At 50.1% G+C, this 12,196-nt stretch overlaps 1 protein-coding gene across 1 annotated transcript in view; it reads left to right on the forward strand.

The window, feature by feature from the left end:
- Positions 1-1,913: 1,913 nt before the first annotated feature.
- The window catches only part of CACNG1 (calcium voltage-gated channel auxiliary subunit gamma 1), a 12,776-nt gene continuing 2,493 nt past the window's right edge, over positions 1,914-12,196 (forward strand). The window contains exons 1-2 of the mRNA XM_023212117.2: positions 1,914-2,232; positions 11,201-11,275. Coding sequence (XP_023067885.2) covers positions 2,004-2,232; positions 11,201-11,275 — 304 coding nt within the window. The 5' untranslated portion in view covers positions 1,914-2,003. The remainder of the gene's footprint in view (positions 2,233-11,200; positions 11,276-12,196) is intronic.

A 12,196-nucleotide genomic window follows, 5' to 3' on the forward strand; every position in this document is an offset into this window, starting at 1 on the left:
TCAACAATCAGTCGGTGATCAGTCAGTTGTGATGGATTAGCACCCACTGGGAACACAGAGGTGGGGGGACAGGGAGGAAGGGAAGCAGAGATGAGAACAATGGGGAGAGAAGCTCTCGGGAGATTGTAATATGGATGAGAGACTGACTTTAAAAATATGAAAGTTTGGATGGAACTGCAATAAGCACAAGCCTGTGGCTGGAGACACGAGGGTTCAGCTAAGCCCCGGGGCTGTTCACCAGGTGGTCCTGGTTCGTCATGTCTCCTCTCTGGGCTGCAGATTCCTAATCTGTCACAATAGATCTTCAAGCTTCTTCCCAGTTCCAACCATTGGTTAAGACTTTGGGCTCTGGGTCCTGAAACCTGACTTCCTCATTTTCCCGCTGTGTGACCTTAGACAAGTGACTTCATGTCTCTGAGCATCCATGTCCTTGTCTGTGAAATGGCAGTAACAGTTGTGTTACTGTGAAATGGCAAAAACAGCAACAGCCCCCTTGTGGATTTGGTGTGAAGAGTAACTGCGATGATGGATGAAGGCTTAGCAGAGTGCCTGGTAGATAGTAAGCACTCACTGAAGATGAGCCACTACTCCTATTATCATCATCATCAACTTTCTGTGATTCCAAGGCTGGAGGCCGAAACGTTTCTGTCCACATGGGCAGAGTCTCTGTAAATCATGTTAATCTGAGGCAAGAATTTTGAAGTTCAAGGCCCCACCCAGCTCAGGAGGCTATTCCTGATCATGCATCAGTCTGTCGGCTACACCCAAAAAGGGCCACCCGGTGAGCTGAGAAGGGAGAGTGGCACAACCCAGGAGAGACGTAGAGGCCGCAGCCTCGGGGACAAGCCTGGGGGCCAGGCGGGTGCACAGGACCCTCGGAGGTTGGTCGATCCCAGGCTTTCTGTGTTCTCTGCCGTATCCGCACACCCATGAGCTCCTAATGATCCCCTGTAAATCAACCTATTCGTTCTTTTTTAGTCACACACTTATTTTGCAAATTAAAACATAACTGGAAAATCGTTATCAACTGCTGTTAGTAGAAGGCAAAACCAAACATAGTGCCCTGAAAACAGAACAGCCGAGTCCAGCAGGATTCCTCATCCTCTTCAGGCCGTTCTCACTTTGTTTCAGAGGACACTTTGCGGGCAATAATGACACTGACCTCGAACGGAGCTTTGCTCTGGGCCCAGTTTTGGGGATGGAAAGAGAAGTGAAAAGGACGTAATGTTCTCGTGGAGGGATCAGAGTTGGGTAAGGCCAGGCCTGGGAGCCACCTAAAATCTTCCTATGGTTTGGGGGATGCTGTGGGGTTTGTGGCTAAAACGCTTGCCTGAGAGGTGGACTCCACAGGCCCCGGACGGGGTCCCTGGGATGTCCCTAGACAGAATCCTAGGCCCCCCAGATCCCGGGATGAGAACCTACTCACTGCCCCGCCGGTAGGAGGCTTACCCTGTGGGAGCCCGGGACGGCCGTGCAGCCTGCAGCTCCTGGTCTCCACCCCTGGCCTGGGGTGCCCTTTCCCATCAGCCCAGAGCAGACAGATCCCCACCCCTGGGGCCCTACTGCCCACCCCTCGCCCCCTCCCAACTCAGGCACCCTGAGCTGCTACTCCATAGAGGCCTCAATCCACCATCCAGAGCCTTCTCTCCTTGCCCCACCCCCCACCGGGGTATTTCTGGCTCCCAGAGGGGCAGACAGCCCTGAAACCTGAGCAGAAGCCATCCGCGGTGCCACGCCTGGAGAGGGGCATTAATAGCAGCCTCCCTCAGGCCTCTGACGCGTCTGGGCAGCTGCTCAGCACGTCCCGCGTCCCTCAGCCCCAAGGCCAGCCCACTCTGGCTCAGCCAGGCACACTAAACTTAGTGGCCACTCCCAACTCGACAAGTTTAGTTTAGGCACACTAAACTTAGTGGCCACTCCCACCCCCCCAGCTCGGCTGTCACCTGCCCTAGAAGACGCAGCCACCGGACCCTCCCCAGGGCACCCACGCCTCGGCGACCACCATGTCCCAGACCAAAACACTGAAGGTCCGCGTGACTCTCTTCTGCATCCTGGCAGGCATCGTGCTGGCCATGACGGCCGTGGTAACCGACCACTGGGCTGTGCTGAGCCCCCACATGGAGCACCACAACACCACCTGCGAGGCGGCCCACTTCGGCCTCTGGCGGATTTGCACCAAGCGCATCCCCATGGACGACAGCAAGACCTGCGGGCCCATCACCCTGCCCGGGGGTAACGTACCCACCCTCCGTCCCAGTCCCCACCTCCCGCCCTTCCCCGTCGTCCCCCTGACAAATTTGCCCATGCCAAGGAAGGCAGGTTTCTCAGGCTAGAAGTAGGGCAGCCGCCCAGACCTTTCTGCCCAGGGAAGAAGATCTGAATTGCATGTGCTGTGCTGGTGGCTGGGGCTGGGTTGTAAGACAAGGGCGTTTGTCCCAGCTATTTCTATCTGGCTGGACCTTGAGGCTTTTCGCCCAGAGCAGAGAGCTGGGCAGGCTCAAGACAGGAACCTCAGCTCTACCAGCCCAGGGACTTCTGGGCTCCACCTGGTCACTCTCTCCCTGCAAAGACATGCTGGGTGGCTCTGTGTCCTCAGGCGGGGGGAACCCATGGAGCTGGCAGGTTTGTTCCTGGCCTCAAGGCAGGGGAGGAGAGAGGACAGGCGATGGAATATGCAGGGTCCTGTGCAAAATGAAAATGCAGGGTTCCTTGCTCCAAATTACCAAGGATTTCAAGGCAGTGATAGCAGCACATGAATCCAAGCATGGACCCTTGTGGGCCCTGGGCCTGGGGCAGCTGCACAGGTTGAATGTCTGTGAAGCAGGACGTGGCTGTGGGTGAGCCACCTGCCCCTACCTTTTTTTTTTTTTTTTCTTTTTGAGACAGTTTTGCTCTGTCGCCCAGGCTGGAGTGCAGTGGTACAATCTTGGCTCACTGCAACTTCCGCCTCCTGGACTCAAGTGATTCTCCTGCCTTGGCTTCCCCAGTAGCTGAGATTACAGGCCTGCGGCACCACGCCCATCTAATTTTTGTACTTTCAGTACAGACAGGGTTTTGCCATGTTGACCAGGCTGGTCTTGAAACTGTGACCTCAGGTGATCCACCTGCCTTGGCCTCCCAAAGTGCTGGGATTACAGGTGTGAGCCACCGTGCCTGGCCTCCGCCCGCCCTTTTGTCAGGACGTCAGTCCATTATGCATCCTCCCTTAGCTCAGACCCTGTCAGAGTTACAAAGCATTTCCTCACCCTGTAATTTAAGCGTATTCCTCGATTTCCTACCATGTGACCGAACCACACGTCGAAGGTAAGCTCCTTTTCAGGAGTACCTGGTAGTTGCATGACTAGCCTCTATTCTGCAAATGCCGAGGCTTCTGGATTCTTAGCAAATACAACACTTTAGAGGAAAGAGTGCTACGTGGAGACCAGGCGGCCAGGGATCTACTCATCATTGCCCATTACCCTCAAATGACCATCCAGGGAGGACAAAGATCATCTCAGCCTCTGCTTCTTCCTCTATAAAATATGGGACTGACTCTCAGCAATGTAAGATCCCTTCCCAGGTTTACAGATGCCCATCCACGGTGGCGGTGGAGCAGGGTTATGTCAGTGTGATGTCCCACCTAGTTTTCATGATTATTCCCTCTTTTATCAGACTTTGGTGTTCCTTGAAACCTGTCCTTCAAGGACACTAGGACTGAGTCCCCAAAGATCTTGCAGTCTACATGTGAACCAAAGAGCCAAGACCCCATCCTCCCATATCTCTGCTCCCTCTTCCTTCCCTGCTGCTTGCTCCAGAGATCCCCTCCCTCATTCATGCCCACTGGACGCCCCGAAGACTCGTAAGTGCCCAGCTGTTGTAGAAACACCAAGTCCCAGGGCTGAGGGTGACAGGTGTGGCCATGTGCTTGCAGGGTATCGCATAGCCCGGATGCCCATGCCCCTTGGCGACTGCCGAGCACACCCGTAAACAAGCACACCCTCCAGCCAACTACCCTGGGTAGGGCAGGGCAGGGCAAGGCAAGGCAAGGCAGCTTCTTCAGGGACCGCACATGGGGACGTGCTGTTACAGTCCTGTTCACCCGTCCTTGGAACCATCTGCCTTTTAAAGTCAGAGCAGAGAACTGGGCAGTGAGCAGAGTCCACACAAGGAAGAGACAGGCTGGTGAGAGGTGACTGGACCAATTACAGGGGACCAACAGGCATTGCTTGGCCTTGAGCCTGACCAGGATCTACCTCTTTGCCTTCTTAGCCTAACCAGCTATGAACCATACTTCCCACACTTGTGACACTGAGCACTACCTTTCCCCCAGTCATCTTCCAAAGTATGTTCCTGCCTTTTTCCCTCTGTTTTCTCTGCAAATGGACATCTTTCTCCTTCCCCATATGCCCTTCTTGTGCCCTCTGGGACCACTCTTGTCTGGAGGGAGGAAGCGGGTTCATATGTGGCCTCTCATTTATTATTAACAACAACAACAATAATAATGGCACATGCATGCAACCCTATGTGCCGAATATTGTTGTAAATGCTTTACGTGTATTAACTTTGAATGACATCAGGAAAAAAAATGATAGAGAAAGAACCTCCAAAAATCTTCTCCATAAAAGCAATGAGAAGGCTGGTGGAAATGGTCAGAATCAACATTTTCAGAACTCTGGAAATTAACCAAAGTCCAGCAAGAAAAATGGGTGAATCTCAGGAGGACCAGTGAGTTCTGTGGTGTTTTAACTTGACTTTTTCCTGATTCCCTTTCCCAGCTCTGTGGTAACCTCGCAAACCAACGTTCATAACCACAGTGAAAATCAGCATCCCAGTAGCCTCTGGAGGGGAGAGAATGGGGTTGGATCAAAGGCCCATTCCCAGAGCGTTGTCATGATTTGACCTGTCTGGTGATTCCCTGAAAAGCCCCACTTGAGAAGCTGTTTCTGTTTGACCTGACTCTGAGCTCATCCGGTGCAAACAGTCTTTCTCCCTGGGGACATTTGTGGAAAATAATTAGAGATGATTGCTTAACATCATGGCTGTCTGAGGCAGTAGATAACAGTTGGGAAAACAACAGGCTAACCAAAAACTGGAGACTAAGATGTCCATAGGTTGCTTTGAAAAGCTCCAACAAATTCCTGGGAATCTAGGAGGTCATGTGCATGCACAAGGCTATGTGCACACTCAGGAAAGACCTAAGAAGGCCCTAAGCACTCTCTGCCTTATCTTAAGGCTCTGTTCAAGCAGAAAGTGAAAGCTAAGGCGGAGATGTGGGTGGCTTACCTGAGTGTGAGTCATATGCACAGAGCCCCTCAGTAAAGACTGGGGGAGTCATTGTTGCCAAGCATTTTAGGAAATTTCTAATTGGTCACTAAGCTAACTGAACAGGGATTTCAATGGTCACACATGACAAAAACACAGACTTTACCATCTTAGTTCAAAAAGTCACTAAACAAACCACAGGAACAAATCCTCAAGAAGGGGGAACAACTGATTTCCAGAGTTGCCACATTATATTGTTTAAAAAATACTGGCTGGATGTGGTGGCTCACTCCTGTATTCCCAGCACTTTTGGAGGCCAAGTAAGAGGATTGCTTGAGGCCAGAGGTTTGAGATCAAACTGGGCAATATAGCGAGACCCTGTCCCTACAAACAAACAAACCCCACAAAATAGCCAAGAGTGGTGGCATGTGCCTATAATTCTAGCTACTCCTGAGGCTTAGGTGAGGGAATTGTTTGATCCCAAGAGTTAGAGACTACAGTGAACTATGATCACGCCACTGCACTCCAGCCTGGGACAGTGAGACTGTCTCTAAATAAATAAATACATACATAAACACAAGACATGCAAAGAACTAAAATGATATGGCGCAGGGAGAACTCGATAGATCCCCAAGGAAGCCAGATATTGGACTTACTAGACAAAAACTTTAAATTGGCTATGGTAAGTATATCCAAAGAACTTTTTTTAAAAACCAAAAGCATTAAAGATGAAAATGATGTCTCATGAAATAGAAACTACCAATAAAGAGACAGAAATTATTTTTAAGGACAAAATGGAAATTCTAGAGTTGAAAAGTACGATAACTAAAATGAGAAATTCACTAGAGGGGCTCAATAGCACATCTGAGCAGGTAAAAGAATCAGTGACCTTTAAGATAAGTCATTTGAGATTAGTTAGTCTGAGGAACAGATAGAAAAAAAAAAAGAAAGAAAAATGACAAGAGCCTCGGAGACTTATGGGACACCATCAAGTGTATGTAAAGGAAGTCCCAGAAGGAGAGGGAAAGAGAGAAAGGAACAAAAAAGGTATGTGAAAAATAATGTCCAAAAGCTCCCCAAATTGGATGAAAAACATTAAAAATCTACAAATTTGTAAAGCTCAATGAACTCCAGGTAGAATAAACTCTAAGGGATCCACACCTAGACACACGATAATCAAACTGTTGAAAAAGACAGAGGATCTTAAAAACAGAAAGAAGCAATTCATCACATACGAGGAATCCTTAATAAGATGAACGGCCAATTTTTTCCCAAATCTATGGCGTCCAGAAGGTGGTGGGATGACATACATATATTAGCTCACCTAATCCTCACAAAAACCTCCATGAAGGCCATGCTATTATCATCATTCCAATCTTACGGATAAAGAAAATGAACCACTGAGAGGTTGAGATAGTTGACAAGGTAACACAGGTGATGCGCAGAGCAACCAGGACTCATACTCAGATGATTACCCCTAACATTCACCTTTTTAGTCAATACATTAACTACTTTACAACAACTCAATGAGGGGATTCTTATTCTACAGGTGGTTCTTATTCTACAGGTGGCTCCTATTCTACAGGTGGTTCTTATTCTACAGGTGGTTCTCATTCTACAGGTAGGAACATGGAGGCTGAGCATAGCCTTCCCCAGGCTAACTAGCTAACAAATAGAGGTTCTCCACCCAAGTCTTGAATCCAGAGCCTCCTTTCTCTCCAGTTCCTTCCCACACCCTCTATTGTGCGTGTAAACACAGCTCCTAAAAGCTCTGACCCAAGTGAACACAAGGAGTCCAGCTTTTGACATGGCATAGTTTGAAGGCAGCCAGACCAGAAGCTGGTGCAGTGGAGGAGACTTCTCAAGGTCCCATTTAGTCTTAGAATGTTGGAGGCTCAGTGGGCAAGAGCTGTCTAATTTTTCTACTGTCCCCCAAAGAGTCTTAGAAGGACTTCCACGTACAACATCTAAGACCAATTTTAATGCCTCCAGAATGAGAGCAGGGGCCTCTCCCATAGGAGAGACTATGTGTTCTGAAAGTCCAAATGAACCCACAGAGAGGCCACCCCTGCCCTTGGGCTGGGTGAAGTGTTACTTCTTTCAGGCTCTGCCTCTTTAGGGCAAGGAGGCAGGCTGCCCCACGGCCCACTTTGCCTAGTGCCCCATTTTCCCTCCTGGTCCCTCTTCTCTCAGTGCAGGAATTGGGACTGGATGAAAGAGCATGATACTACTGACCCCAGGAATTTCATGGGCTCCCCTCACCACACACAGGAGTCCATGCCAGAGGCCTAGGCCAAAGCCAGGCTTCTCCCACGGAAGAGTAGTGCTCTGAAGCTCCAGGGTCAGGTCTTGGAGATTTCTCCAGCCCATTTTATAAAATTCTTCAGTCAGAGGTGTGGGAGGAGACACAGCCCAGAAAACCACTGTCAGGAGCTGATAGAACTTCTTTTACCAAAAGGCTAAAAACAACACTGGCACCAATGCAAGTTACAGGCTTTCTTGCATCCCTAAAGTACCAGTTTCTTTGGTTTTGGACAAATCCACAAAGTATCTTTGAATATATGAAAGTCTCCATGGACGGTCACTTGGTCCACTGATACATTCTCAGTGATAACCCAAGGCATCCCCTAATCCTACCAGCTGTTCCAATTATCAAAGAAAGATCCCTATTAACTCCAGTTCAGCTTGGAGCTAAATGTGGCTTCTGCTCTAATTCTTCAAAACTGGCACACTAGACATGGTTCTGCACAGTGACGAATGCCCTTAACCAGAACACTTGTTTAGCCAGACTGTTCCATCCCCCAGTCAAGTCTGAGGGCTGAGTTCACTACAGTTTTAATAAATACCCCATTTAATATTTTTAAACCACCGAGTCTTACAGAAATAAGGAGATTAAAATCAGCATAAGCCATTTGCAGAGACAAAGGAGAATGGCACAACCTCAGAGTTCCTAACGCCCCAGATCATCATCCTGGCATTGGAATCTTTGCTGACTTAGTCGGAAGCAAAGCTGCAATCCCTGAGCTTTGTGTAAGTATGATGGAAGCCAGGGCAGTGGGACAGAGAGGGACATCCCAGAGGCAGAGGCAGGAAGGCTCAGAGTCTGCAGAGGACCGTCACAGTCCCTCTCCTCTTGCCCCATGACTAAGACGGGTCCCCCTCGGATGTCCTTCCTCTTTACGTTGCCCCGGATGCTCAGTTTCCCAAATAATATCCACCTGGACCCAGGGACAGGGGAGAGGGAAGGGGCTCATAGTAGGGTCTGTCCATCTGAACAGGACCCTCACCCTCTTGAGTGACATGGGCAGATACCTGGCCTGACTTGTCCCGAATGAGGCCTGGGTCTGACGTGCCCCCACCCCTACAGGGGCCATCAGGGACCATGAAAGGGTTTATGGTCTCCAGTGGGCAGCCACATAGCCCAGGAGTGGATGTTTCTCCCAGGTTCAGGGCAGGAGACACTGTCCTTTTCCATGTGCTAAGCCCAAGAGAGGGGACAGGTCGGCCCATCCGTCCTCAGGCCCCTAGTTCAGCCACGTAAGAGTGAAGCTGAGGCTTCCTGATGCCCCGAGAAGGAATCCTACCCACTGGAGGCCCCCTCCCTCCATTTGAGGACACTTAATGGAGAAGAGGGAGGGGGAACATTGTACCTGGACCAATCCCCCCAAAAGCTCACAACCTGGCTCCTGCAGACACATAGGCTACCCCTGTGTCTGAGTTAAGATCATTTCTATCCAAGCAGCCAGCAGCCACACAGAGCCTGGCATTTATCTGGTGGGGATTTGGCGAGCCAAATGCTACCTGTGCGAGAGTCACCTCAGCAACCCACCAGGTGCAAACAGCCGTGCTCCAGCAAAGCACTTCCTGGCCCTCATCTCAGGGTCCTTCGCTAGGAAGGATTTTAACTGACAGCTTTTGAGCAGTCAGGGAGGCAGCTGACGGTGAAATACACTTGAATTCAGTCAATTCTGACAACTGAAATTGGTTCTTAAAGAATACAACAGAAACAGAAATGTTTCTTTGTCCAGAGGGAGACACATGGAGACTTATGACATAACATGGGCCATTTCGAAGCAGTGATTCAAGAGATCTATAGCTAATAATCTAACAAATAGAAGAGGTCTGCATTATGCTTTAAAATAGCACCAGACGCCGAGAGAGAGAATAGCAGAGAATCAATTCTGACATCACCACCAGCAGTCAGACACCCCAGGTAATGTGGTTCAAAAGGAAAGTGATTTAAATATAGAAGCACACAGAGAAGGCTGTTTATGCCAGGAACGGGCACTGCTGCTAAACCACATCCCATCTCCAGGGCTCATTTCCTTCCTCAGCCTCAGGAGAGGGAGCAGCCCTGACTTTTGGGGGAAGGAGGGGAACGGTACGAGACCACAGGCTTAAGGAGCAAGAAGATGATTTAGGTCCAATTAAAGAAGGCCTTCATCCCCCCAAAAAAGCCTTGGTATCACTGCAGGTACATTTACAGAAAGAACTAGCCATCAACCGCCTTGTGAGCGTCTAAATGAAGCCTGGAAGTGAGCAAATGAATTGACAAACTAGACACCATCTAAACTAGAGGAAGAGATGTCTTTCTATTTGAGGGTCATTGACCCACAGGAAAATAAATCAGTGAAGGGCCTCCACAAATAAAAAGCAAACTAATTTAGTTTTTGAAGGAAACATAATATAAAATAACCCATTCATCCACTTCCTAAATCAAGAGCAAAGATGATAAACTGTATTTAGGAAGAAATAAGACTGTGCTTTTTTTTTTTTTTTTTTTTGAGATGGAGTCCCACTCCATCACCCAGGCTGGAGTGCAGTGACACGACCTCAGCTCACTGCAACCTCTGCCTCCCAGGTTGAAGCAACTCTCCTGCCTCAGCCTCCTGAAGTGCTGGGATTACAGGCGTGAGTGACTGCGCCCAGCCTGTCCTTTGATTTTATAGTGTACCTAGCTATGAGAGAGAGACTGAAGGAGAAAAATGGAAGTGAAAATTATATTTTAAATCAGCATGCATTTCCTTGTGCTGAACCCCTCCTCTCTCCCTCATCAAATTCAGATTTGTGTTCCTACTGCCCACACTTTCCACAGCTTTTATGACAATTATCAGGTGGGCCAAGTGGCTTTGTGGGGCAGGTCTCATCTGGGCTGTCTCACAGAGACCAGTGACCCGGTGAAACCACATGATGGTCACATTCAGCCCTCACAGGGGTTCCATCTGCGTCCAGGCCATCCCAACGGCCACTCGGAAAACGCCCTTTGCGGGGCATTTTAAGGGGCCTGGAGCAGGGTTCCCATCCCGGCTGCACATCAGGATCTCCCAGAAAGCTTTTGAAAAACATGGCTTCCCCGGTCCCACCAGTGAACCAGGGTGGGCCTGGATTCTGATGAGAAACGGTCCCAGATTTGGGGTTGGTCCAGGGTTCCTCAACCTTGGCACTCTTGACATTTTGGCCTGGATCATTCCATGTTGGGAGGGCCTGTCCTGCGTGTTGCAGGATGCTCAGCAGCATCTGTGGCCTCTACCGGCTAGGTGCCAGGTATACCCCTCTCACCACCACCATGTCCCCAGGCATTGCCCAGTGTCCCCTGGGCGGGGGGAGGTGGCAGAATCGGCCCTAACAGAGACTGCTGTTTGGTTCTTTAGTGATTGTGCACCCTGCACACCCTGAAAAATGGCTTAAGCCTGGGCCTCGGTTACCCCATCTGCCCTGTGGACTCATCCAGCCTCAGCTCCCTGAAGACCTCTCAGCCTTCCAGGCAACCTCATTATTCCACTGAGATGTTGTTCTAAGGGTCAAAGACAGACGTTTCAGCCCAGATTAAGGATCTGGGGAGAAGAGAGCCTGCCAGAGCCCCTGCGTGCCCAGCAGAATGTCACTGCACTCTCTGCCAGGCCTCTGTCCTTGCTACAGGTCCCTCCCCTCAACTCACAGTGTGTCTCCTCCTTTGCAGAGAAGAACTGTTCCTACTTCAGGCATTTTAACCCCGGCGAGAGCTCGGAGATCTTCGAATTCACTACTCAGAAGGGTGAGCCTGGGTGGAAAGGGGGCTGGGGTGACAAGAGGGGACTTCTGTGTCATGCATCACTGGGCCAGAAAGCCATTGGGGGCCAAAGCACTGACTTCCTCAGGCCTGATGAGAAGAAGCCCATGGTGCATTTGAACAACAGCCTTGTCACCTCTCTGCTCCGGAGGCCCCAGGTAGCCGCCTTCCATCTCCAGGGCCCAGAGCTTCCACACCTCGGGGCCAGGGAGCGTTTGCAGAAGCAGCACTTCCTGGCAGGCTCCTACCCAAGGGCAGCTGTTGTGACGGGAGCTGTGGATGTGGAACAAGTGCTCAGAGGCCCTGTGGTGGCTCTTGGTGGAATGTGATGGTTAGAGTCTTCAGGGACAGTCTGAGTCCCTCCTTGGCCTAGAAATCCCTCCCCAAGTACCAGGAGGGCACAGTGGGCTCTGAGAGCTTTTCAGGACCCACAGAGCTCAGACGCACACCCACTGTCGGGAGTACAGACCTGTGCCTGCCCGCGCCCAGACAGCTGCACACAGGGTGAGTGGGTAGACACACAGACGCACACTGACACACACACACACAACACAGATACACACATACAAGGACACACACAAGACACAGATACACAGAGACACACACTGACACACACATACACACATACAATGACACACACAAGACACAGACACACAGAGACACACACTGACACACGTACAATGACACACACACAGTGACACACAGGCAATGACACATAGACATACAATGACACACAGGCAATGACACACACAATGACACACACACAATGATACATACACAAGACAATGACACACACAAGGCACACACAGAGACACACTGACACACACGTACAATAACACACAAAATGACACACATGACTCACATACTGACGCAATTATACACACAGTTACACACACAAGACACAGG

The sequence above is a fragment of the Piliocolobus tephrosceles genome, chromosome 16 (assembly GCF_002776525.5).
Source record: "Piliocolobus tephrosceles isolate RC106 chromosome 16, ASM277652v3, whole genome shotgun sequence".
NCBI lineage: Eukaryota > Metazoa > Chordata > Mammalia > Primates > Cercopithecidae > Piliocolobus > Piliocolobus tephrosceles.